The 27,536-nt window shown below is 45.9% G+C and overlaps 1 protein-coding gene across 1 annotated transcript in view; it reads right to left on the bottom strand.

Annotated features, from left to right (window-relative positions):
• Positions 1 to 205: 205 nt before the first annotated feature.
• slkb (STE20-like kinase b) overlaps positions 206 to 27,536 on the bottom strand; it is a 47,849-nt gene continuing 20,518 nt past the window's right edge. The window contains exons 8-18 of the mRNA XM_062543122.1: positions 27,260 to 27,391; positions 25,730 to 26,635; positions 25,247 to 25,377; positions 24,601 to 24,724; positions 20,638 to 20,817; positions 15,179 to 15,308; positions 14,472 to 14,596; positions 4,221 to 4,412; positions 3,604 to 3,729; positions 3,333 to 3,446; positions 206 to 2,873 (exon numbers count right to left, since the gene is read on the bottom strand). Of these exons, the coding sequence (XP_062399106.1) occupies positions 2,727 to 2,873; positions 3,333 to 3,446; positions 3,604 to 3,729; positions 4,221 to 4,412; positions 14,472 to 14,596; positions 15,179 to 15,308; positions 20,638 to 20,817; positions 24,601 to 24,724; positions 25,247 to 25,377; positions 25,730 to 26,635; positions 27,260 to 27,391 (2,307 nt within the window). The 3' untranslated portion in view covers positions 206 to 2,726. The remainder of the gene's footprint in view (positions 2,874 to 3,332; positions 3,447 to 3,603; positions 3,730 to 4,220; positions 4,413 to 14,471; positions 14,597 to 15,178; positions 15,309 to 20,637; positions 20,818 to 24,600; positions 24,725 to 25,246; positions 25,378 to 25,729; positions 26,636 to 27,259; positions 27,392 to 27,536) is intronic.

The raw sequence follows: 27,536 nt of genomic DNA, 5'->3' as shown, positions 1-27,536 counted from the left end.
AATGTTGCTACGAACTTTTATGATAATGTTGCAGCAATTAACAAAATTGCAACAAATTTGCAACACACTTTATTCTTTTTTGATGGCAAAAATTGGTGAATGACATGGTCCCTGGACTTCTGTCACTGTAATGTGTAATAAAGACCGTTACACACAATATAAAGACGCTGTCACTTATGTGAAATAAAGACCGTTACACACAATATAAAGACGCTGACATCTTTTATTATGTACAGGAAACAATTTAATTACACTAAATCATATGTGGCTTCAACAAAAACCACAACAACCTGATCTTTGCAAATACATTATGTCTTACATTGTTACAGACAGTACTTAAAAATGCAATCCGGAGGTTTCTCCAAATTCTATGACTGGCATTGCAATGCATGGGGTCAGAATAAAGAAGAAGAAAACAAAAAACAAAAACAGAATAATTACGAAAAATAGCACAAAGTAAGTGATTTCGCTTACATTTCAAATGCAAGTTTATATGGGAGAACAACAAAACAATCCAAATAATTCTAGAATGCTCATGATCTTATGTCTAGATAGAATTCTTTAAATATCCACTCGCAAAAAAATCCTCAGATCTCCAAAGAAAGGTGCTCAGCACATCTTCGTATACGTCGATTTGACTGTAGTTGTAGCAGTTCACATTAACACCATAGGCTCATAAGAGGAGTCACTCAAACAAGTGCTTGCACTTACCGGAGTGTTCCTGCATTTCCATTGCATTTATGGTTTGGATAAAAGTTAAATGCAAGTACTTCCAGAGTAGTGTAAAAAAAAGAAAATAAACAGCCAAAGAAGCTTTTGCTAAAATGTAACTTAAAATGATTACCACAGAGCGTATAAACTCATGAGATTATACCGCCTCTCAATTAGAAACACTTCATATCTACCAGAACAATATTTGTAGTTTTGAGATGATAAAATAATAATAATAAAAAAGAGAAAATATTTGTCGTCCTTGTGTAGTGATACGTAATCAGAATCAACCTGAACTAACATTGTAAAAAAGGTATTTATTTAACTTCTAAAAAAATAATAATAAAGTCCATGAAACAGTCATGGTAACTTCTACACAAATGGAGAGTAAACTATTCATTGCTTTAAAAAAAAAAAAAAAAAAAAAAAAAAAAAATCACTTAAGTACTTTTCTGATTATAAACAGAAACAAAGACACTCAAAAGCATGCTTCCTATGATTGGGGTATTTGGTAGTGATGAATGCTAATTGGTATTCTGCTGATGGGCTTGTAGTGTTGACCAAAAAAAACAAATAAAATAAAAAACAATTCTCAGGTTCATGACAGCAGCAATAATGAAACAAGTCCAAAAATACAAACCACAGGCAAAACCAACAGACTGACAGACAAACAAAAAAACAGGCTGTAAAACATTTCTTGCATATCGATATGTCGGGGGGGAAAAAGGGAAAAAAAGTTGCAATCCTTCATTGAGTATGACCACATTTATCTTTTATCGTAAATTGAAACAAACACAAGTGTGCTGAGTAAATTCGCTAAGTAGGACAAGTCGAGTGTCCTCACTTGAGGTAAGGGACCCTTCACATGGGGGATGCCAAACTCCGGCCTTCTTCTTTAAACAGGAGCAGAATTCAACCAAGGCACTACAGCAAGCAGACAGCATTTATTTGTATTATTATCATTATTATTATTATTATTATTATTATTCTTGCCTGAATTCTTGTCCCACGGACATGGACTACAAAATGATATGCTGTTTAGATTAAGATTATGACCTCAACAGATGTCATCAAGATTTATATTTATTTAGTTTTGAAATTAGAAAAAAAAAAAGGTCTTCATCCTTTGTGCTACTGTCAAGAGTGTGCCATATCATTTTCATCCTGAATTTGCTTAACAATTAGTTCAACAAGTAGGGTCAAATGGCTACAAAATGTAATGTTTTCTTCCTTTGTCTCTTTTCTTTCTTTCTTTCTTTCTTTCTTTCTTTCATTTCATTCTTTCAATTCTATTTGACCTTCCAAATTGTGCTCACAATTTGCTTCTGTCTGAAGGTACATTCTAACCAGGTTCAGCTGCTACTGTTGAGTGTTTGGAGGAGGTTGTGGCAAAAATTACTATTGCATTTTAAGCTGAGGCTACATGATGCGTTTGCTAAAGCATTGCTACATATTCCCTATAGGGTTGTTTAATTCCCCTGTAGTGTATAAAACCTTCTGGAGTAAGACAACAATTCAGCAGCAATTTACTTTCTCCAATAAACCAATCAACCCAGTAAAAAGTGGTCGATTTAAACCATTGTTTAGGCACTAGGTTTTTTTTTTTTTGTGTCAAAAACGAAAGAAGAGTGAAGTTTGCTAACCATTCTGAAGTCCAATGCGGTCAACAGAATGTGGGGAGTGTGTTTAGTGAGTTCAAAAAAAAAATAAAAAAAATAAATAAAGACTGAACGGGGTGAGGGAAAGGGAAAAGAAAAATGGGGAAAGAGAGATTCAGAGAGAGAGAGAGAGAGAGAGAGAGAGAGAGAGATAAAGGAAGAGAGAGAATCAAACACAGGGGCAACTAGTGAAATCCTCATGAGTAGGTCCTTCCTCCGTCACCTCACAGCTGGTGTGGAGGACAGGGGTCGGGGTCAAGGCAGAAGAGGTGCAGCTCCACAACCGTGGCAGCCTGTAGTGTGCATTGCTGCCCTCAAGTGTGTGTGTGTGTGTGTGTGTGTGTGTGTGTTAGAGCGTTAGAAACCCGTGGAGTGGACGCTGGGGATGGGGTAGAACTTGGAGATGCGGCTCTGTGCCGAGGGGTTGAGACACTCCGACTCGCCAGTCATCTTGAAGAAGACCTCCTGCTCCTGCAGCTTACGCGCAAACTCCTCCTCCAGAGCCTGTGGACGAGAAGACAACACGAGTTAAGAAGGCATGTGTGTGTGTGTGTGTGTTTCAAACATACATTTTGCAAAACAAGATCCAATGAGAAGTACTGCTTTAAGCAGCACCATAATAGAAGATGACTTCAAACATGCAAAAGAATAATAAAAAGGAGACAGGCATCAAGAGTATGAGGACAGATTTGAATAGAGCCGAGAGAGAGCGAGAGATGTAAACATGTACAGACAGACAGGAGAAAGGACACGATGGACAGATGTGAAGAGAGGCAGAGACAGACAGAAGTGAAGTGACCAATGAAAGACGCTGTGTCTGTGTGGACAGATGTGAAGTGACCAATGAGACAGGATGTGTGTGTGGACAGATGTGAAGTGACCAATGAGAGAGGCTGTGTGTGTGTGGACAGATGTGAAGTGACCAATGAGAGAGGTTGTGTGTGTGTGTGTGTGTGGGCGGACCTTCTTGCGGGGTCTCAGCTTCTCTCTCCACTCCTTCAGTTCCTGACTGTGCTCGTCATCCAGCTCCTTCAGCTTCTGGGTCTCATGCTCAATCAGCAGGTGGCACTTCTCGTTCTACACACACACACACACACACACACACACACACACACATAGGAGAGACCAACACCACATTAGCCAACTCATTACTTAATTTGTGTGGCTGTGACTATGTGTGTGTGTGTGTGTGTGTGTGAGAGAGACTGTGTGTGTGTGTGTGTGTGTGTTGTACCTGGAGCTGTTGCAGCTCCCTGATGTTGGCATCACACTGCAGCTGCAGGTCTCTCATCTGGTTCTCGTGCTTCTGGTGTTGATGCAGGCGCTCGTTCTTCTGCCTCTTGTCCTCCTGTGCTGCAAACTGCACACACACACACACACACACACACACACACACACACACACACACACACAGTCAATATCTCAGCAACCAAACTATAATCACCCGAAGAGGCATTTTAAATGACTTATGAGACCAAAAAACAACTGTCGTCACAGACAAGCCACACGTTTCTATCTCTGTGTGTAAGTTCCCTGTTTATGTGTATGCCTTCTAGTCTACAATAGCAAAGGTATGGGTGCATGTCTCAATGTGTGTATGTGTGTGTGTGTGAGTGTGTGTGTGTGTGTATGTGTGTGTGTGTACTTCTCAAGCTCCTGTTCTGGTGATACTGTATGTGTCATCATATCTGAGTATATAAACCACAATATGTGTGGCTCTGTGTGTGTGCGAGAGAGAGAATATGAATGTGTAACAGTGTGTGTGTGTGTGTACACGCATGTGTGTGTGTGTGTACGCATGTGTGTGTGTGCGTGTGTGTAAGCGTGTGTGTGTGTGTGTGCGTGCATTACCTGTTTGATCTTCTCGCGCTCCTGCTCCGGGGAGACGGTGGAGGAAGTGATGCGCAGGCTCTTCTTGAACATGGCCATGCGCGTCTTGGCCTCGCTGCGCTGGATCTTGGGCAGCCGGCCGCGTTCGGCTGTCTGCTTGTTCTTCATCTCCTCGATCAGCCGCTGGTTGTAGCGCTGCATCTGCTCCATCTCCTGCAGAGGGAGGAAGACGAGGAGGAGGAAGATGATGAAGAGAATCAAGGAGGTGCACACCCTGAAGAAGGCTGCCTATGCTGCTACGCGTGGGTTGCTTCTCCCTATGTTTTTAACTTTCTAGCATGAAACGAAGGTTATGCATATAACCACGGTTCTATGAGTTTCGGATGACCGCCAGAGGCGGTGCTTTCAGCACCTGGATATCCCATCACACGTACGTGTAGGTCGAGTGTTTAGATCAACAAAGTCACCTGTGACCTGGGTGACGTCTGCCCTGTGCGCCGGCACAAAAGGCAGGTCAACCCAGGATACGACTCTTGGCAATCTTCTCGTGGATATTCCGAGTGACTGCCAAGCTCTGGCGGTCATCCGAAACTCATAGAACCGTGGTTATATGCATAACCTTCGCTCTATTTCGTTTCTCCTGACCGCCAGAGGCGGTGCTTTCAGCACCTGGATGACTAATACCAACAGGGTCACGAGGAATGAATGCGTGCCTGTTAAAGACGCTGTGAAAGCGCAAAAAGCACAGTACAGCACAGCTTCAGCAACTGGGTTATGTGGAACAACATTAACCCTGTAGAATCATGCGAAAGTGCAAGTTGAGGCCCATGATACCCCACACATATGTCTGAGAGGGGTGCACAAGGTAGTGCTGCCCATGAGGTAGACACACCTCTGGTGGAGTAACCTTACACATGTAGCTGTGGCTGATAGTTTCAGCTATCCACCTTGACCGTCCATGCTTGGACAGGCTATGGCGTAGTCTCGGTCCTGTATGACAAACAAATAATGCATCGGACTTCCGGATTCCGGCAGTCCACTGTAGATAAAAACCTGAGTGTTCGTACCAGGCAAAACAGCTCTACACTGAACCCCTGCTCAGAGCTCTGACCTTGGGGTTCAAATGCTGCCAGACTAAAAGGCTAGTTTCCATATGAAGACGAACAGGTCTTGGGACAAAGAGGGGTTCGGTCATAGATAGATAGAGATTATTGATCCCCAAGGGGAAATTCAAGTTAGGGTCACCCCTGTATCCCCAGGATGCCAATGCAGGCATTCTCTGCCTCCAGATAAGCATGTAATTCTCCTAATCGGTTGCTGATGTAAAAATCAAAAGAAAGACTGTCTTCATAGACAGCTAGTTCAACTCTACAACCCTACAAAGTTCACATGGGGGTTTGCAGAGAGCATGCAAGGCAAGAGGCAAGCCTCAGGAGGGCACAGAGTACCGTCGAGGAGGTCTCTTTCACTGAGCCCTCTTCAGGAAGTAGGTCACCAGAGTATGGGACCCAAGTCACACCATCCACTCCTGTTGTGCATAGATGAGATGGCGGCAATACACCCCTAGGGGGTGGAGGCTGTGAGGCCTCGATCAAGGAGCGACTAAAGAAAAGGGAGTACAACCTGTGTGAAGCAGCGCGTTGGCTCCTGCTTTTGTATTTGGCACCAGCTGGAAAAAAGTGTTCACTTATTTGCGTAGAGTGCATTGGTGGAGGGTGCCCAGGAGCTGTGCATAATATGCACTACTGCTGGCTCGAGAGCCCTAGTAACAGTTCTGGTCCTTCAGTGGGCAGACCTAAAGTGTCAGCTGAGATGGATCCGGGTGCCAGATCCGGCCATTCAACCGTTAAAGGAGATTCATTCTCACAGGGAGACACCTGGGTTCTCCACGTAGGAGTTGGTTTAACACTGGAAAACAACACTCTCCCTGGCCATCGGGGGACTATTAGTAGCAGCTCGTGTCCTCCCGTCACAACCCTGTCCAGTGTTGGCAATATCGAAGGAAGGAAAGCATATAGCAGCTGCTTGGGCCATGCGTGTGCCAGAGCATCTATAGAAAACCGGAGGTAAAGGCGTGTTGTTGGCTAGGAGGCGAGGAGATCCACCTCCAGCCTGCCATGCCAGATTGCGTGTACCACATCTGGGTGAAGTCTCCATTCTCCAGGGACACTGGTATGACAGGAGATATGCTGCCATGTTCAGGATACCAGACTAGTACATTGCCCTCAGGCTCAGTAGGCGAGGATGAGCCCATTGCAAGTTGCAAGCAGTTGAGTCAATCTCACGGCCTGCCTGGACTTGGTGCACCCCTGGTGGTTGACATGGTAAACCACCAATATATTGTCTGTACTAATAAGGACATGCCTCCTGACCAGTACTGGGAGGAAATGTTTCAGGGCAAGCAGAACAGCATGTAATTTCAATACATTTGTGTCTCGCCCCTGCTGTAAAGGACTTCATTGGCCCCCATCATCACCACTTCTCTGGAAGAAGAAATGGACCCTAAGGGGACGCTCTGAGTAAGATTTTACTTCCAAGCTGCAAATGTCTCAGACAACTGGCAGTAATCCTGACCAGTTTGTGTCTGTGGCGAATGGGATGCAAGTGAAGGCTGCTTACCCAGATTTTAAAAGGTCTCAATGAAAGGAGGCCCAGTGGGACCACTGATGAGGCTGATGTGAGCATCCCCAGCAGTCTCTGAAATGTCCTGAGAGTAAAACTCTGACAGTGGCTGAGTTGCTGACAGATATTGTCGTCCCGTCGCTGAGAGGGGATAGCTTTTGTTGCATGTGAGTCCAGTTGGATACTGAGGAACACGATGACTTGGAAGCTCTTCTTGTGATTCCACTGTCAGCACTTACTTTAATCTTATACTTACCTTGTGATGTGGAATATCAGTGATGCCGACTCCCTGGGGGCATCTGCCCTTGACTGGGAGCACATGAGCTAGTTGTCCAAGTGAAGGTGGAGGCCACCGTCCTCATTTTTGGAACAATGAAGTAGGTGGAAGAAAATCCAAAGTCTAAGGACTCGACGGGCTTCTTCTCCAAAAAGTCCAGATTACTCGGCGAAGGGCCAGAGCCCGAGTTGGATCCCTGATAATGGTCATTGTAACCCAACGGAATCTTGCCGGTAGGTGTTGACCTGTATGCCGTAACCCTGGGACAGGGTCACCACAACCCAGGGATCTGATGTTTGATGCTTCCCAGTATCTTAGCTGCAGGCAGGTGAAGTGTCGACTGCCGTGGTAATACGTCTACTGGGGTTCACACGTTGCATACTTTGCAAACTGCTGTTTAGCTTGTGTAACTTGTGTATGGAACAACAGGAAAGGAACGGGGTGCTCTCCTGCATGGTTCCAAAAGCAGACACTGGGCCAACCATATTTGGCCCTGAGTAAGTGTTAGGGAAGACATGAGTCTACCCAACTCCCTGCTCCCATGCTAATAATAATAATAACATTTATTTATATAGCACTTTTCAAGCTCAGAGCAGTTGCTCATGTAGGTTAATGCCTGCAGAGAGGCGCCACTCAAGCTCTGCACAGATCGGACAAATGAGTCCTGCAGTGACTGGGACAGGGATAGCATGAGGTGGGACATCAAGCTACCAACGCACCCCATGTGTGCTGCTGTGTTATCACTTCCGACAATGAAATCATCAGTCAAGTGGCATTGCAACTGAGGACAGCCTCGTCAGGTGACAGCGCTAGGGCTGGCTCGTTAGGCATACCATGTAGTCCATAGCTGGACGCATCCTGCATGTTGGCCAGTGCTGTACAGTCACTCAAGGTGAGAAAAACACTTGTAACTCTGTAACCCATCAATATATGGAGCTCTGAGCTTCCCAGAGCACTGTGGTTCATTCCCTGTGAGCTGAGATGATAGTGGTGGGAGCCCTGGTCTGCTCAATCACCTTTGACAATTTCCACATCGCCTTCCTGATCAAAGATTACACTCTCTGAAGCCTTAGTAAAGAGAACATCTTCCTCCTGACCTCCAAACGCTGGTGCATTGAAAGCAGTGGCAACTGTTGTTCGTCTATACCTACTGGTTGCAGATTCAAAAAGGAGAGCCTTAATCTGTTCAAACTCAGAGATCAAGATGTCCACCCTTTTGGTCTAGGGCACATCTTTCACGTTTGTACATACCAGTGCTACCATGTGAATCAGTCCTCTGACACTTGTAAAGACCAGTAGGCGAAGGAATGTCTCTACATGGAACGGGTGGCTGAGCCCCCTGAGCAAATCTGGCTGACCGTGCCAGTAGGCTCAAGCAAGTGCAATTCATATGCACGCCAGCTCTATCAGCCCCTGCCTTAAGTAGTCAGCACCAAGGCAGGAAGGGCACCTATCGTGGCCACATCCGGTTCAAGAGGGGCTCAAATGGTCAATGCCGGTCATAAACATGTTTAAGCAGAGGCACGCACTGGTTTAAGCGTGTCACACTACCAGGCGATTATGATACTGTCTGATTACAGTAGTCATTGATGAGAGTACTGAAACTGTGTACAGCCATATGGCAGTCTGGGGCAGTCTAGGACGAGCACATCCTTTTGCACGAACAAACAACCAACAGAGTGAGCTACTCTCTAGCAGAGATTAAATTAATGCGTTCAGCAATGTATCCAACAGCACAATGTAGGGCGAGTACACACCTGTGCAGCAATGAAATACATAAGGCCAATATATCAACCCGTTGTCGACAGTAGTCTACTGAAACTGTTTACATGGCTAAATGGTAGCCTGGGGCAGTCTAGGACGAGCACATCCTCTTGCACAAACGAACCCACAGAGTGAGCTACTCTCTATCAGAGATTAAATTGATGCGTAGCCTACGTAAGGGATAATCAACGACGCGCCGTGCGTTTATAGGAAAATAATGCACGTTCGAAGTGGTAATAAGGACCCGACGCCGCAGGCGGAGGGGACTTTACACTTCGATAAGTGCGTTATTTTCCTATAAACGCACAGGGCGCGGAGTTGATTATCCCGCTTATACCACTGCTACTATCATTTTCGTTTATATTGCCGCTGTCTTAGATACAACATTGCTGTTTTTACCGTTACATTCACATTGGCGAATTAATATTCAAGTGTAATAAGCCCAAAAGAAGGGAACTACTTCATAGCCGTGCGGTATATTTAAGCATTATCGCACGAGTGGGAGTGGTGTTGTTGGCCAATATCGCCACGGCTGTGGTTCGCCGCAGGCACGAAGCCGAAGGCACGAAGCCGAAGGCTGAAGGCTAAAGAAAATTATACAACAGTTAGGTCCGGTCGAACGATTTAGCAATATCTGATTGGACGAGACACGTTCTATCAGTGGTGATATTAACCGATATCACCACGGGTGACTCTTCACAGCTAATAATCACTCCGCGACGGTTGATTCTTCGCTTTGATTTAACCAGAGATCTTTGACTTAGCAGTTGCATAGCAACTACAAGCGTTCTGAGCTAGGCCTACTTCGCATAGCGGAGGAACTGGGCTAAATGAAACGATGGCAAATAATAATTATCCTTCCTAAAAATGCACTCGGGTATCTTATTTTTGTTGGCAATGGAACTGTTGTATAAAAGCATTATCGCACTCGTGGTCGTGGTGTTGTTGGCCAATATCGCCACGGCTGTAGTTACCTACGGCACTCAGCCTTCGGCTTCGTGCCTGCGGCGAACCACAGCCGTGGCGATATTGGCCAACAACACCACTCCCACTCGTGCGATAATGCTTAAATATTGCACGTTCCAAATAGCGCATCACAATAGGAAATTTGACCAAGCAGTGGTATAATTAAGCATTATCGCACGAGTGGGAGTGGTGTTGTTGGCCAATATCGCCACGGCTGTGGTTCGCCGCAGGCACGAAGCCGAAGGCTGAGTGCCGTAGGTAACTACAGCCGTGGCGATATTGGCCAACAACACCACGACCACGAGTGCGATAATGCTTTTATACAACAGTTCCATTGCCAACAAAAATAAGATACCCGAGTGCATTTTTAGGAAGGATAATTATTATTTGCCATCGTTTCATTTAGCCCAGTTCCTCCGCTATGCGAAGTAGGCCTAGCTCAGAACGCTTGTAGTTGCTATGCAACTGCTAAGTCAAAGATCTCTGGTTAAATCAAAGCGAAGAATCAACCGTCGCGGAGTGATTATTAGCTGTGAAGAGTCACCCGTGGTGATATCGGTTAATATCACCACTGATAGAACGTGTCTCGTCCAATCAGATATTGCTAAATCGTTCGACCGGACCTAACTGTTGTATAAAGCAATGTATCCAACAGCACAATGTAGTAGTGGTGGGCGATACTGTAAAATTTGGAATCGATCCGATACCAAGTACTTATAGGGTCAGTATTGCCGATACCGATACCGATACGATACTTTTTACTTATATTAAAAAATATATATATTTTACTTATAGGCTATACAAATATATATTTATATATTGTGTAGGAGAAAACAGTAGCCTATGTCATTATGTATGAATGATCAATTCTTTAGGAAATATTTTTTTTATTAGGCTAATATATTGAAGTAGCCTACACAAAATTATTAGCACTTTATTTATTTATTTATCTCCTCAGCATAGGTCATATTTGGTCATTATTTGACCAGTGAAAATAATAAGAGTTTTTGAACGTTAATGTCACTAATGCTGATTATTCAATGATTCATTTGAATTTGAAAACGTAAAATACTTTCACAGCAAAGATTAGGGTCACTCTATATGTGATTAATTTAGATTTAATGATCACAGCAGAGTATGTAATTCTGCAGTCTTTGATGAGAGTGTTGTTGATATGGTGAGGTGATTCTGGAGAGGAGAGCAGGAACAGAACAAGATGGGAGAAAAGCAGAACGCTGAATAAACAGGATTTATGACTTCAGAGATTTGTGTTGTCACTGCCACATCACTGAGCTCCTAGGTTCCCGACGAGACGAGACGAGCCGTGACGTTCGAAAACCTTGCGACTGCGATTAAACATGTTGAATGCTCTGCGACGGCTTGCAACTACGTGCAACTTCTAATTCACACCACTGCAACTCGATATGAGTAAAATATTATTAGCCTACTCTTACTATAAACTACCTGGGTATTCTCTGCCTCTTTGAAATGACTATGCCAACTAACTGTGCTGTAAAATAGCTCCACACGGCGCTTCTCTGCCTCTCTCATTCAAAGTACTGCTGCTCCTCTACGTGTGGGGTTAGTGAGTCACGTGACGGCACGACAACGAATCACAGCAGAGCGGCAGGAGGCTCGTTCAAAGATGTGAAAACAGCGTTTGCTCAGGATTGTAGTCGGAGACATGAGCAAAGAATAACGTAGAGGAGACATTTGAATTAAAATATCGATACTATTTCAATTGGATCGATCAATATCAATACCAGCTTGGGCATCGATAGTATCGATTATTTATATCGATCCGCCCACCCCTACAATGTAGAGCGAGAACACACCTGTGCAGCGATGAAATACAAAAAGGCCAATATAGCAACCTGTTGTTGACAGTAGTCTACTGAAACTGGTTACATCAGAGACACTTATATAAAGTGTCTCTGAACTTTAAAAACTTTAAAGACTTTAAAAAACTCACTTTAAAAGGACTTTGGTTACATGGCTAAATGGTGCAGTCCAGGGCGAGTACAATCCCTTGCACAACGAACAGCCAATAGCAGTGAGCTACTCTGTATCAGAGATAGAATGCCTTCAGCAATGTAGGCCTACTATATCCCATAACACAATTTAGAGCGAGTACGCAACACTTGTGCATCAATAAGATACAAATCACGATCACCAAGTATATGCAAAGCATTTGCAACTTTCAGAGTGAGCACACTCCCTTGCAAGATAGATAAAACTGTGGAAGATCTATTCAACTACGTGAGCGACAAGGTAACCTATTTATCTACTCACAATTCAGTTAATGGGAGGCTTCGTTTAGCCGCTCGCCAGGGAATCCCAATGGCTCGCAGCCTGCTCGCAGCCAACGATTACGTTACCATCAAAACAGAAAACGAAACTTATCACATAATTAGCCTATCGGTATAACAGCCGACTCAGACTCAAAGCATTTCAAAGTGAGTCCCACATTTCCATCTGAACGAACGCGCTAGAGCGTAGACACAACTGCGCATCGTAAGAACACAACAGAAAGTTTGCGGGGGGAAATCACATCCGTAACGGTAGCCTACGTTACAGTAAACAAAGTTACAAATTCAAGCTAGCTAGGCGTGAACGCCGGCCCAAGCTCACTACAAGTTAGCTATGCAGCGTGATAGCTTCATGAAGCACAACTATCAAAGAAAATGTGCTTACCTCCTTCGGATGACATTCAACTTTGAGCAGTAAAATGTTGATAATGATAATTTGATTATGGCTAATCGCAGTCTTTCAGAGGGCGAAATTCGCAGCTCTGACCCATCTGGGTTGCAAGACTCCAGCCATACCAAAATGTTTGTAACACTCACAACCTTACTCACGCGAGAAGATGCAAAGAGTCGTATCCTGGGTTGACCTCATAGGTTGACCTGCCTTTTGTGCCGGCGCACAGGGCAGACGTCACCCAGGTCACAGGTGACTTTGTTGATATAAACACTCGACCTACACGTACGTGTGATGGGATATCCAGGTGCTGAAAGCACCGCCTCTGGCGGTCAGGAGAAACGAAATAGAATAGCCAGTTAAATAAGGCTTTTCAAATATTTTTGAAGAAGAGTGCCTTCGATCTCCTTTTTTTCCCTATTTGTCTTTAATTGAATCTTCAATTGAATTCCCGACCCCTAAAAGAGCACCTTCTAATACCTGACTGGACTTCCTGAGCATCCTGGACCTTTTTTGTCTTTTCGTAGATATTTATATTTAAGTAGGATTGCTTGGGGCAGTATAAAATACCAAATAACGTCCTGTCATTTAAAAAAGCACAATTAAAGCCGGTTTAAGTGATTAGCAAAGTCTGCAGTTTGCAGAGTAAGTGGTTTCATGTCCCCACGTGTTGAGCAACTGGGCCCTTAGAGCAGCACATTTTGTGGTGTTGTAATGAAGGGTTGACTGGAAAAAAAGAAAACTGATCTCAGGGCTGATAGACAGGAAATGATCTGTGCCTGAAATGATCAAATACATTCAAAGACAATATGGAGAATAGCCGTTCTTGACATCGTTCATAGCCGAGCTCAAGCCTGAATTCAGGCACCACGCCTGAACTCCATTAGGCCTGTGATCTGGAGTTGGAAGGGAATTTAGAGGGATCTGTCAGTTGGTCATGACACAATCAGTCTGATGGGAGTAATGTGTTACGAATGTGTTATGATGTTATTTGGTTGTTAAGTCCGACGTCACGGACCCAGCAGCTATTTTGTGAAAAGACGCTTATTAGCGCAGCCAGACGGTTTTTGCGACTTGTAAACGTTGTCATCACCACCTTCGTTTTAGCGGTTTTAAAACAAAATCGCTAAACTTTAACAAAGTAATCACTGTAGCTATGTCAGTTGGTCACGACACAATCAGTCTGATTTGAGTAATGTGTTATGATGTTATTATGATTAACAAACTGATCTGGAGTCAGTGAGGGGAGTGCTTAGAGGAGGACGGTGGATCTGGCCGTTTAAAGTGACAGACAGAAATCAAATCACGTTACTCGCTCATGGACAGAGCCAGTAGAGTGATCTGATAGGACGGGAGGAGATGAAAGAGGCGGGTGCTTTGACTGGAGATAAAAGCAGCCACCACGAGTCCACGAGAGCAGCCGATTAGGACCAAAGATTTTAGCGTGCAGTGTAGAGCTTTAGAGAGTCTTTTAATAGGACTGAACTAAGACCAGGTGTCTGATCAAAGATTTTAGAGTGTACAGCATAGAGCTTTAGAGAGTCTTTTATTGGGACTGCTTTGGTACAAGGTGTCTGATCAACGATTTTAGAGTGTACAGCATAGAGGTTTACAGTCTTTTATTAGGACTGTTGTGGTACAACATGTCTGATCAAAGATTTTATAGTGTACACTGTACAGCATAGAGGTTTACAGTCTTTTGTTAGGACTGATCTGGTACCAGGTGTCTGATCAAAGATTTTATTGTGCAGCAGCGTAGAGCTCTAGAGAGCCTTTGATTAGCGTGAGAGTGGTACTCTAGCCTAGAGTCTACTGAGAGGGCTGGTCTGGGAGCAGGTGTCTGATCAAAGATTTTAGTGTGCAGCCTGCAGCGTAGTGGTGTGTAGAGAGGTGCTCTAGACTAGAGTCTACTGGGAGGGCTGATCTGGGAGCAGGGGACTGACCTTCTCGTGCCTCTTGAGCAGCTGGTGTCTCTGCATGAAGTACTGGTCCTTCAGCTGCTGCTTGTGCAGCTGGTGCTTCTCCTGCAGGTGGCGCTCTTCCAGCTCCCACATGGCCGCCTCGCGGGCTGGAAACACACATTAGCACACATAGATATAACACACGCAAGGGCGCACACATACACACACACACAGATATAACACACGCACAATCACACACAGATATAACACACACCCAAGCACACACGGATATAACACACACACACAAACAAACATCTAAATTTAGCACGCACTCAAAGGCAGGTAAATCCTGTTCCCTGAGTCCATTACACAATGTACTTCGGCAGCGATGCAGTTTGTGGTGTCGGTTTGAAGATAAACACATCGCAATCAGCTGTACGGTCTCCAACTCTGCCAATCTCGGGCACACACACACACACACACACCTCTGAGGAGCTGCTGCTTGTGGTTGAGGCAGTCACTCACACACACACAGACACAGACACACGCACGCACGCACGCACGCACGCACGCACACACGCACACACACTCACACACACACACACACACACACCTCTGAGGAGCTGCTGCTTGTGGTTGAGGCAGTCCCTCTCGCATGCGCACACACACACACACACACACCTCTGAGGAGCTGCTGCTTGTGGTTGAGGCAGTCCCTCTCGCACGCGCACACACACACACACACACACCTCTGAGGAGCTGCTGCTTGTGGTTGAGGCAGTCCCTCTCGATGGTGGCCAGCTCGTGCTTGTGCTGCTGGATGATCTTCTTGAGGGCACTGTCCAGCTCCTGCTGCTGCTTCTGCAGGAACTCCTGCTCCTGAGAGAGAGAACCAGAGAGAGAGAGAGAGAGAGAGAGAGAGAGAGAGAGAGAGAGAGAGAGAGAGAGAGAGACGCTGTTAGAAAAACTCTCAGAAGTATGAATTCCAGACACCCTTCAGAAAGACAGCGGCGGTGACGAGCGCAGGGAGGCAGCAGCTCTCATCACCGGCCTGGTGCACTCCACACACACACACACACGAGAGACACTCCACACAGGATCAGAGAAAGAGACGAGGAGCGCGGAGAAACACACACACACACACACACACACACACACACACACTCCGTGGAGACGCAGTTGGGAGACTGGGCTGACACCATAGGCCTCCTGGGCACCGGCTCCCTTCCCACACTGTAGCTTTTCAAATCCACAGCTTGGGCTTTGATGGATGTCGCAGGAACAAACAACAGACTTGAGTAATTCTCTTGTCACTGCACACAAGAAACACTGCACACCTTAAAGCAGAGGACATCAAAGGTCTTTGTGACTAGTATGTCTAGTATCGGACATAATAATAACAAAAATAGTCCGCTGGTAAAAAGCCGGTGAAGACTCTTGTGAAAAGACACACACAAGAAACCAGAGCAGAGAGTCACACACACACACACACACACACACGGGTCACTCCAGAAGACTGCTCATATGTGCCAGATCCATGTCCACTCCCTCAGACTAAACAGGCCCGTCTGTCTCCATGACGACCGGAGATGACTGACAGCATGAGTCATGCAGTCTGACTGGACATGTCTGACATACAGTAGTCTAGGGACCAGACAAAGAATGCCGACAGCTGACCTCGGGTCAGATGGGGTTACCTCGGGTTAAGGCCAGTTCAAACACGCGCACTAGGGGGAGGCGAGTACTTCCTCTCGCCTGAGACGACAGGAAGTCAAAATTAGCAAAACATACTATTGAAGTGACAGGAACAGAAACCCCTTTGAGTTATTTCTGTCAGAGGGAAAATTGCATTTTTTTCCCTTTTATCTTTCAGTTTCTAACTAAAAAAAGGACAAAACAACTAGCCCTTTCTCCCTGTGATGCTATTTTCTCAATGCCCCATCCAGGTGTGTTGTGTACCCATCATGTTGGATTAGCGAACCGCAAATACACTGGCCTGCCAACTTGCCAAGCAAGCTCTATATACAGGACACTGTCTATTTAAAGGTGTTTGGCATCGTCTTCAGGCCTGCGTTGAGCTCATCCTCTGGCGCCTGTTAAGCGTGTGTGGCGTGTGTGTGTATATATGCGTGTGTGTGTGTATGTGTGTATGTGTGTGTGTGTGTGTCTTAGTGCTTGGGCACCCATGCGAGGGCCTCTTCAGGGGTTGGTGGCGAGGCCGACGTGCGCTCCCATCTGGGGAGGTGTGGAAAAGCCGGAGCGTGTCGTGCCGCGCGGCGCGGCGCTTAGCTAACTGGAGATTAGCACGGGAGGAGGCGCGCGGCTAAATGGTTTCACCCGGGCGCCGGGTTCAGTCTGGTGGCCTGCTGGGAGCGACCAAACACAGCGTGGATACGACGAGGACGCCCGTGTCTGAGCTGTGAGGAGGACATCAGACATCAGACACCCGCAGACGTTGGCCTTGTGGTGAAGTCTGTGTCCTAGATACGAAAAAAAACCAACATGGTGGTCAAATCAGTGGCTTCCCACTGGCCCATCGTCCAGTCAGTGGGTGGCCTGGAGAGATCGAGGGAAACGAGCACATTTCATTTGCAAATGTGTACCAAGGCACATATAAAGTCCTCACTTTAGATGAGCTCACAAAATATCATTAACTAACTACTAGTAACTCCTGAGTTAATCAGGCTAGCTTTGGGAGGTCACTCCAGGTGCTTGCTTTATCAGACATCCTCCCCCAGTGTGGCCAGTCTAGATCGAGACCATAGCTAGATACGTAAACAGGTCAGTCTGTGAGAGACAACGCACTTGTCAAGTACTAAGTTAACCCTAAACAAGGAAGTTCATTAGCTTCAACTCCCACCTGCAGCCAGTCTGGTGATTAGCACATTTGTCATATAATCCAGCGTGTCTTCAGGCTATAGTGACCGAATGCTCTTTTATTGGCAGGTGTCAGGACCAGTTAGTGGCTATATAAGGCATTGCAGGTAACTTCCTGTTTATCTTCAGTCACATGACCACTGAGAGAGACACATATGAGCGAGGTAAAGAGAGCAGGCAGAGGGCAGTGAAGTGAAGTGGAGAGGATCAAGCGCTAGCCGTGCGGTTAGCGTTAGCAGCGGGGTTGGCCAGCCGGCCGCACTTACGTCCTGCATGGGGGCGTTGAACAGCGTGCAGGATGAGAGCTGGAAAGACTGAATCATGACATGGGCCACGCCCTGCCAGGTTAGATGGGGGAAGGGGGAAGGGGGAGGGGGGGGGGGGTTAGGATTAGAGCACGAAGCAAAACGCTGCCATCACGCTGAAAAGCTGCCAAACACAGCACACCAACACACACACACACACACACACCTGCATTTGCAAACTGGGGTTAGAACAACTTGACACTCAAACTCATCGTCACGCAGTCAGCAACCATTCATCACACACATACGCACACACACACAAACACACGCAGGTGCCATACGCACGCCACACACAGCAAGTCAGTGTGGTTAAGTGGCGTGCAAAGGTGATTTCCATGCAAGCGGGCATCTGTGCCAGTGCCCTCAAAAACACATGCAGAGTTTCACCACTCCATAGCAACCACATCCACACCAAAGCAGGGCCATTAAAAAGCATTGTTTTTCCCCCCCATGCAAGAGCCTCTTGCACATAGGTGGAAATCAGAGAGAGAAAAAAAGAAATAAAATGGAATAAAAAAAAAAAATAAAAAAAAACAAAGAAAAGAAAGAATAAAACAGGTGAAATGTGTGTCTGTTCGAAAAAAGGTGAAGAGCCGTCATGTCCGACACACAGAGGCGCAGGTTGGAGAGGCGTGATCGAGTTTACCTCTTCGTGCGGCGTTTGGCTTAGGTCCTCTCTAATGCGTTTCATGATTACATTTCTCACGTGTTTGGGCGACAGTCCAACGTCCTGTTTGGCCTTGCCAGGCCACCATCCCACAAACACATTTTGATGATGGCAGGGGGAATGAATAAGATAAAAACAGAGAGATCAACAAACAAAGCTCTCAAGGACAAGGCCTCAGACTCACTGATGTCTCACTAACGAATGCAATGGCACAAACATCACAAGAAAAATGGTCAGGGTAGCAAAGGAAAATAATAAACACAGAGCTACAGCGCCAGTGCCATGTACGGGTCCCAGTGCCCACGGGGACCCAGGTTCGACTCCGACCTGCGGTCATTCTTGAATTTCCCCTTGAGGATCAATAAAGTATCTATCTATCTATCTATCTATATATCTATCATTTCCCGATCCTACCCCATCTCTTTCTCTCTCCCACTAACTTCCTGTCTATCTCTACTTTCCTTTATGAATAAAGGCAAAAAAGCTAAAAAAAAATGTAGCTTTTTAAATAAATTAAAAACACAGTCCAACACCTCTCCGTTGGCTGCAGCGACATTGCAGTCGTCCATTTCCCGGGGTCAGAGGTCGGATTAGGCTCCCTTAAGATTCCAGTGACACATGCCACACGCATGCCACACACAGACACACTTCCTCACACACAGACAGATTTGCGCCATCATCTGACCCACTAAGACCAGACCAGGACGACGAGCAGACGCCTGGCCAGACCTTCCACAAATAGTAAGAGGGTGAACCCAACTCTTCCCAGAGTAGCACCTCCTCTCCCGGCACCACTAACAGCTGGACGTCCTTAATCTAGCGCTTACCACCACATTCTTCCTCGTCCAGACTGCCTCCCTCCTCTTCCTCCTCTTCCTCCCACTGTCTTGACTTGTGACTGTCATCTTAATCCCTGCGAGTAGTTCTTATTGCTGCTCTTTAATATCCTAGTGGCAGCGTACCATGACTGGTTCCTTTTTTTTTTTATTGCTGAGTCGCATTGGATAAAAGTGTCAGCTTTGACTAATCGTAAATGTAAGCACTGCAGTGGGTGTCCTTCAGGCAATACAAATTGACAAGATTCTTAACTGAAACAAATAAGCCTATCAACTCTAACCCTACACGTATACTGTACAACACTGACTGTGATATATACTGTAGCCCAGGTGCATGGCCTACATCGCACAAAAACCTTCTCACTGTTGCACTGCATTCAGCGAGCGAGAGCTAGGCCTCCAGGAATGGCATTTCCTGGAATGGCCTTTTTAAAAACAAAACAAAAAAAAAGGTCTTGTTTAGCTGGAAGTAGTACATGTATGCATGCGGACAGTTGACAGCGTCCGGCCACAGCCGTTGCCCAAAGCCAAGGCTAGCACCACTGATGTGCAGTCACAAAATTCCTTTGGCTACATAAGTAGGACACAGATGCACTGACTGCAGCATGAGCCAGGTTGAGAAAAGCTGCTGGACGACTGATGTACGTACATTTCACTGGACAAGGCACTCCCCCATCCCTCCACTCCCTCCACACACACACACACACACACACACACACACCACACACAACCTGCCTTTGTTTCCAGTGCGACAACAGCGGCAGCACAATCAATAGGCAATTAGCTGTACTATTAGTTGGTGTACCAGAGCTTAATCGCAGTGAAAACATTTAGCATGCCTCACAGCCAGAGGAGCTAAGGCCGACAAGACTGCACAGTGAATTCAGTTTTCAAGTTCTACATTTCTGTCACCATTGTTAAGTTCAAAAGAGATATTCATTATTGAAATGCTGCCCACTTACTGTATCTATCGCCTTTGGTGACAATTCACTTCTGTTCAGTTCAGCATGTCTTAATAATTGATGGCCCTAAAGCTTCTTTGTAAATACCAACACACCAATCTTGAACAGCTCCCCATATTTTTTTGTATCTCCTCACTCTCCATATTCTTGGGCACACACTCCTCAACACTTCAGTTCTCTCTAACCTTCTTCCCATATCTTGTCGTTCTTCAGCCAATTTTAGCACTCAAAACATACTGCCTATATGAGAACCGCAACACTCCTGTCTTTAACTGTTCCTCATCTCATCACCTTCATGTTCTTCACCTCAAGATTCTAGACTCTACATGTTCTACTATGCCTGATTCTAGAATCTTTGCTACCACCTCCTTCTTGAGGTTCTAAAGCCATGTTCTAAATGTTCTACTCAGTCTGATTCCTACTAACTCCTTGAGGTTTTTGACCCATGTTCTGATACTACTTACACCTGTCCACTCAAGCCCTGTAACTCTCCCCTTTATATCCTTGAACTCAACACTCTAGTGCCTAAACGTTCTACCCCGTGACCCCGTGTCCTCCTACCTCTTTCTTGCGGTTCTTGAGCATGTTCTGGTACTTGGACATCTCCTTGTCCTGCTCGGCCTTGATGCGCTTGGCCTCGTCGCGGAGCCGGTTGGTGTGCTCCTGCTCCAGCCGCTCGATGGTCTGCTTCTGCTGGCGCTCCAGGTTCTCCACCTCCTGGTCGTACTGCCGCTTCTTGCTCTGCGCAGGGGAACCCGGGGAACACGGGGAACACGGGGAACACGGGGAGGCAACGGAGGTGGGAGGGGATGAAGGGATGAAGGAAGAAGGGACAAAGGGAAGAAGGGACGAAGGGAAGAAGGGAAGAAGGGAAACAGTGTTAGAAATGATGTCTTAATAGCAGTTTTATTTCAATTGTATGTACTATTTCTTTGCAATGATTTTAAATGTTTTTTTTTGTAATATGTTTTTAAATGTTTTAATGTTTTGTGTTTGTTTTATTTATTTTTTATTTATTTATTTTTTACTGAAATTCCTGCTGTGCAGTGTTTTAAGACCATGTCTTATGGTGATACTGCACTTAAAATAAAAATAAAATTGAATTGAAATTGAACGAAAATGAGCATAATTCAGCCACACGTTACATGGATATCTGTTGCCCCTCTGTTAACTACAATTTATGGTTAAGTTTAAGTTCAGGAGTTGGTTAAGATGAAGTTTATTAATTGTACAGAAAAAAGGAAATCCAAGGCACTCTTCTTTCAAAAATATATCAAAAAGCCTTTATAATCCATTTTTTGGAAGAAGAGTGCCTTGAATTTCCTTTTTTCTTTAAAATGCATGTAACTGGCTATTTCATGGTAGAAAGTTAAAAACATAAGCAACCCATGCATTGCAGCATAGGCAGCCTTCTTCAGGGTGTGAAAAAGGAAAGGGTTTACTGATCGCCTCTCAAGCCTCTCGTTTATAAAAGATTATAAAACGTGGGGAGGGGAAGTGGACAGAAATGCCAGTCAAAATATTTGAATTATATGACACGACACACAATAACTGCCACATCACTTCTGCCTGGGGGTGATTGCAGCGAGAGAAAGCCCAGCGATGTTGTGCCACCTGTGCGATCAATGCTGCTGTTGCCAGACTGACGGCTATTGTGCTGAGGAGGAGGAGGAGGAGGAGGAGGAGGAAAGGGGATCATTTCGAGCCAGTCGTGCATTCACACATTTACCTCTGCACGGTGTTGTGCACTGCGATCAATATCCAATAACCTGAGCTAGTAAATGAACAACCTGAGTGACTGAGTGGGCGGTGAAAGTGTAAAAGGGTGAAAGTGGAAACATTTCTTCAAATTAAAATAAAGTAATCATAATTGTACAGTCCTAGTCTATTTTTTTTTAAATGGGGAATGAACACAGTGTCTCTGAGCCGTAAATAAACCCATCCAATCAACAACGGTGCTTCGGGACCACAGAACACAGAGGCGTAACTTGATTGGCCCGCTGAGCTCAAATATCAACGACCTTTTCCACGACATCAAAACTGAATTACGGACGGCAGCTTCAAGTGGGCGACAACTTGAAGCTGTGGCGCTCTGCTCTGTCGGGAATACGGCGGAGCTCGTCAGAGACCGCTTTGTGAGGACGAGGCACAATCAATGTTCAGCCAAGCCGCCGGTGCACCGATCGATAGGCTGTCACCTTGGCAACAACAAAGAGCTTGTTTCAAAAAACCTGAGGCAAAAGCCGTTGCTGAGCAACTCTGACCATATTACGGAGGCACTACCGAGTCTCGTTACAGTGGTCACTAACAAAAGGCTGAGGAGGCCATTTACCAAACAGCCTTCACCAACAGCACTCTCCTTCTTGGGTCACCAATACAAAGGGTTGTTCAGCTGCACTTTCCTTGCCAACCAAAGAGGATGGAGAGTCAAGGACTAGCAGCCACAATCTAATTAAACAAGCAGCTTGTGCTTCTCGGGAGTCGACCAACAGGGCATAAGGAATGCAGTTATACAAACAAACATGAAGTCTATCTATCTATCTACTGTATTTATCTACTGTATCTATCTACTGTATCTATCTATCTATCTATCTATCTATCTATCTATCTATCTATTGTATCTATTGTATCTATGTATCTATCTATTTACTGTATCTATCTATAGTATCTATCTATCTACCTACTGCATCTATCTATCCATCTACTGTTCTATCTATCTATCTATCTACTGTATCTATCTATCTATCTATATATTGTATAGTCACATTCACATACATCATTTGTAATCCTTCAGCACTTCCGTGATCAGCCACAGTGCACATGAACTGCTGACTAATAGGTCGGTGTGTATGGACTTACAAATGGACAGGCAGTGAACATCCAGAATGGAGGGGGTAGAACACTGTGTGTTTGTGTGTGTGTGTGTGTGTGTGTGTGTGTGGGGCAGAGTAGATTAACGACTCCCAAAATAATCAACTGATACGCTGGACGGCACGCATGTGTGTGTGTGTGCCCCAGCGCCTGTGTGTGTGTGTGTGTGTGTGTGTGTGTGTGTGTGTGTGTGATGTAACCACAAAGCAGCGCTTACGAAACGCTTAAAGCAGGCGGTTACAGCTCACACTAAAATATGTCTCCAATCAACTCCACACAACACAACACAACACAACACCCTGCCATCACTTCTACCCCCACTAGGAACCACAAAAACAACAGCAAGCAAGACAGCCCAGATGTACCCACATGAGTCCACTCAAGAGGTAATTGCCTCTACTTTTGCCCATCGCTTCCATTCACACAATGACAAAAGCACGAAAAAAAACATACAAAAAAAAACATTAAAAAAAAACATAACTCGAGCATGCTTAGGCTGGGCAGCAGCTGTCCAGTACAGCTGCCACATGGATTTGGACTTAAGAGAGTGAGTGAGCGGGCGGGCGGGCGGACGACACACAATGTTCTGGCCCCCGGACCCCTCACTGTCATCATGTCCCAGTGAGTGAGAATACTAATTAAGCCGGCCAGTTAATGCCACGCTGGCACTGGGTAATCCTCAAATTCTCCAGAACGCAAAGCCGAGTGTGCGAGCGAGTGAGTGTGTGTGTGCGAGTGAGTGAGAGGGAGTGTGCGGGAGACATTCATAACAGCATTTGCATGAGCTAATACAGAACAGTGTGTAACGCTCCCGTGTCCTCAAATGCCTCCCATAGCGTTGATATACTCATCCTGATCACTAGGACTGACACAGGGGGGAGGATACACCAGCAGCGCTCCCTTTTAGTAGAGTGTGAAAACAATTTCAGAAGCCTGCTTAGACTCCGATTGTCAATTCCGTTGATTATTATGTGTGTCCTGAAATGGCTCCCATACCGTTGATATACTCATAGTGATCACTAGGACTGACACAGGGGAGGATACACCAGGCTCATGACTGCAGCGCTGCCTTTTACATTACATTACATTTGGCTAACGCTTTTTAACCTAAGCGACTTACAACATGGAAAAAAAGCTTTTAAGAGCCATTCTAACAACAGTTTTACAACAATAAACAAAAAACACAATAAGTGCATCAATGAGTTTACTCTTTATTAGAGTAAAACTATTTTAGAAGCCTGGCTAGACTCCGATTGTACCGCTATCACGCCGCTATAACGTCTGGTGTAGTCAGTTGTGCTTATTATTGTGGAAGGTGACTAGCAGACACTACATTGGAGCTGTCCAGTGAAGAACATTCACATGCATCAACTGATGGACTCACTCTACATGTGATGTACGTACAGTGTAATAACGTACAGTAGGATGTGAATTGTATCTGTAAGTTTGTCCATCCCACTGTGTGTGTGTGTGTTTGTGTGCATCTTTAAGTTTGCACCAAGGCGTCTGCTTAGTAGCATAACCAGTAGCATAACCAGTAGCATAACCAGTGGCATAACCATATGCACACTCAATTAATCAAATGTATGTCCATGCCACTGTGTGTGTGTGAGTGTGTGTGTGTGTGTGTGTGTGTGTGTGTGTCTTCCTCACCGTTGTCTCCTGCTCGAAGCGCCTGTAGATGTGCTCGCGCTGCTGCTGCAGCTTGTTGCTGAGCTGCTGCTGGGCCCTCTGCTCCTCCTTCTGCAGCAGACGCAGCTCACGCAGCTCCTGACGCCTGCACACATGAGAGAGAGAGAGAGAGAGAGAGAGAGAGAGAGAGAGAGAGAGAGAGAGAGAGAGATAGAAAGAAAGAAAGAAAGAGAGATAGAGAGAAAGAGAGAATGAAAGAAAGAAAGAGATAGCGAGAAATAGAAAGAGAAATAGAAAGAGAAAGAGAGGGGGAGACAGAGAGAGAAGGAGAGAGAGAGGGAGAAAGAGATAAAGGCATCTGATTGGTTAGGGAATTCTGGGGCAACTCACACAACTTATCGACCCCATTGTATTTTAGTAGACAGGGTCCATATGCAAATTGAACTATTAGAACTGTAAACTAGCAGTACTAGCAGAAACCGTGCAGAAACTGACCATTAACAATTAACAACACCTACTAACTACAAACTAACTATTACCTCAGGAAGCCCATCTCCTCATTCTTAAATTAACAACACCTACTAACTGCAAACTAGCTGTTACCTCAGGAAGCCCATCTCCTCATTCTTAAATTAACAACACCTACTAACTGCAAACTAGCTATTACCTCAGGAAGCGCATCTCCTCATTCTTGGTGTCGTTGTCCGTGATGATCTTCGACGTAGTCACGCTCACCTCCACGCCGTCGACCATGAACTTACGAGTCTTCTTCAGCGTCTTCTTCTGTCTTTTCGCCTCCTGTTGACAAAGACACACAAATGAACACTCAAAAGGCAACATATTCATACACAGATCTTCAAGATCTTACATATAACTATGTTTAAGATTCAACTTCTTATCCACAAAGTAGGAAATGTTGTCTTTTTTTGTTGTGGAATCCTGCTTTTATGCAGATTCCACAACTTCCCATAACATTACAATATTCCCTAAAATTCCATATATGTATAACTATTTAACTATGGTTTCCGAACCTGATTCAAACATACATGTATGACAAAATTCAACATACATAAGACATAAAATACAGGGTAATCTATGTATAACTATTTAACGATGGTTCCAGAACATTCTCTGGGTAGAAGTGACCCACCTGTACGCTAATAGAGTTGGCCTCCTTGTTCTTGGCCATGAAGCTGGAGATGGACAGGTTGAGGTCCACGCTGCCGTTCCCTGAGTCCGAGTCCTTGTCCTTCTCCTTCTCCCGGTCCCTCTCGCGCTCGTAGCGGGGCTTGACGGGCGTGGTGCTCTTGTCGGCCAGGAGCGCGGGCTTCTCCTCTTCCGGAACCTTCTGGGCGGGCGACTCTGGCGGCGTGAGCACCTCGACGGGGGCTGGCGAGGCTGGCGAGGCTGGCGTCTCTACGACGACGGTGGTCTCTGGCTGCGCGACCTCCGCCTCGACCGGCGCCACCTCCACCTCGGGCTCCTTCTCGACTTCGGCCGCGGCCTCGTCCACTTCCTTTTCGCTGTCCGCCACGGGTTCCGGAATCTTCTCCTCCGGTGCCGCAGGGCTCACTTCGGCGGAGTCCACTGCCTCGGGCTCCGGCTTGGCCTCCTCCACGACCGCGATCGCCTCCTTCTCCTTCTCCTCCTCCTCCTGCGCCTCCTCTACCTTTGGCTCCTCTACGCCAGGCTTCTCCACCACCACCTCCTTCTCCTCCTCCTCCACACCTTCTCCTTCCTTCTCCACCGCATTCTCCTCCACCTTGACAGAGGGCTCTTCTACAGGAGCGGGCTCCTGGATGTGGTTCTCCACCGGCTCGGGGACCTCCTCCTCGACCTTGGGCACGTCCGTGAGGGGCGCCCCGGCAGCGGGCACAGGGGCAGGGGTAGAGGGTTCTGGGGCAGCGGCGGGGACGGGGACGGGGGCGGCGGCGGGTACATCTGGCTCGGCCTTCTCGGGGACGGACTCGAGGATGGAGGGGGACTGGGAGAGCTTCTCGTCCTCGGAGCTGGCCACGCTGGCGTCCGACGAGGCGCGCTTGTGTCCAGGAAGCACCTGCGTCAACAACAACAACAACCACCATCAAGGTCAAAGGTCAGCGCTGGGCTAAAAATAGCAGGGCTTCCTCTCCGCTCAGCCTTTGCATAAAGTTTACATAACGTCTACCGTATGATTATATCCGTTGCAGATCCTGTGGTTTGGCCACCCTATCTCCCATTAGACTGACATATAAGAAATCAGATTCTATTCTATTGTAATATCTGATGATATGTTTGACAAAAATCAGCGCTGTGTTTTACTACATCCACATCCATGCTCTTCAACCTTCAAAATTAAGCTATGTGAGTGTGGATGGATGGAAGAATGGATGGAAGAATGACAATGTAAACACTCAAAGTCAAGGGTGCTTCATTTCTTTACTCAAACTTTAACACTGAATTAATGTCAACACTGAAGTCTAACACTATCTCTACCACTGAACTAACTTTAACACTGAGCTCTACCACTGAACTAACTTTAACACTGAGCTCTAACACTACCTCGCTGAACCACAGCCATAATCGCCTGTTTTTACACACAGAACGTACGACACTACACTCATCATCAGAGTTCCGGTTCCTCTTTTCAAACGGCGTCAACACTCTAGAACAGAGCGGAGAGAGAGAGCTGAGCACTCACCAGCTGGGCATCGTGGTCCTCCTCCTCCTCTTCCTCCTTGGACTCCTCGATCTCCTCCCAGACCTCGGCCTTGGCCTCAGCGATGAGCTCCCTGAGTGGCCTGTTGTCCAACACGCTGCTCACAAATCGGTGCTAATGGAGGAAAAGACAAGAAGGAAAAAAACAACACTTCAGCAACCCCATTCAAACAATAAACCAGTTGAGGTTTTTTTTTTTCCGTTTTTTAAATCAACCCAACTCAAACTCACCATTATATTTACTACAGTTATATTGAGAA

The sequence above is a fragment of the Sardina pilchardus genome, chromosome 1, assembly GCF_963854185.1.
Source record: "Sardina pilchardus chromosome 1, fSarPil1.1, whole genome shotgun sequence".
Lineage (NCBI taxonomy): Eukaryota > Metazoa > Chordata > Actinopteri > Clupeiformes > Clupeidae > Sardina > Sardina pilchardus.
This window is presented reverse-complemented; position numbering and strand designations above follow the sequence as displayed.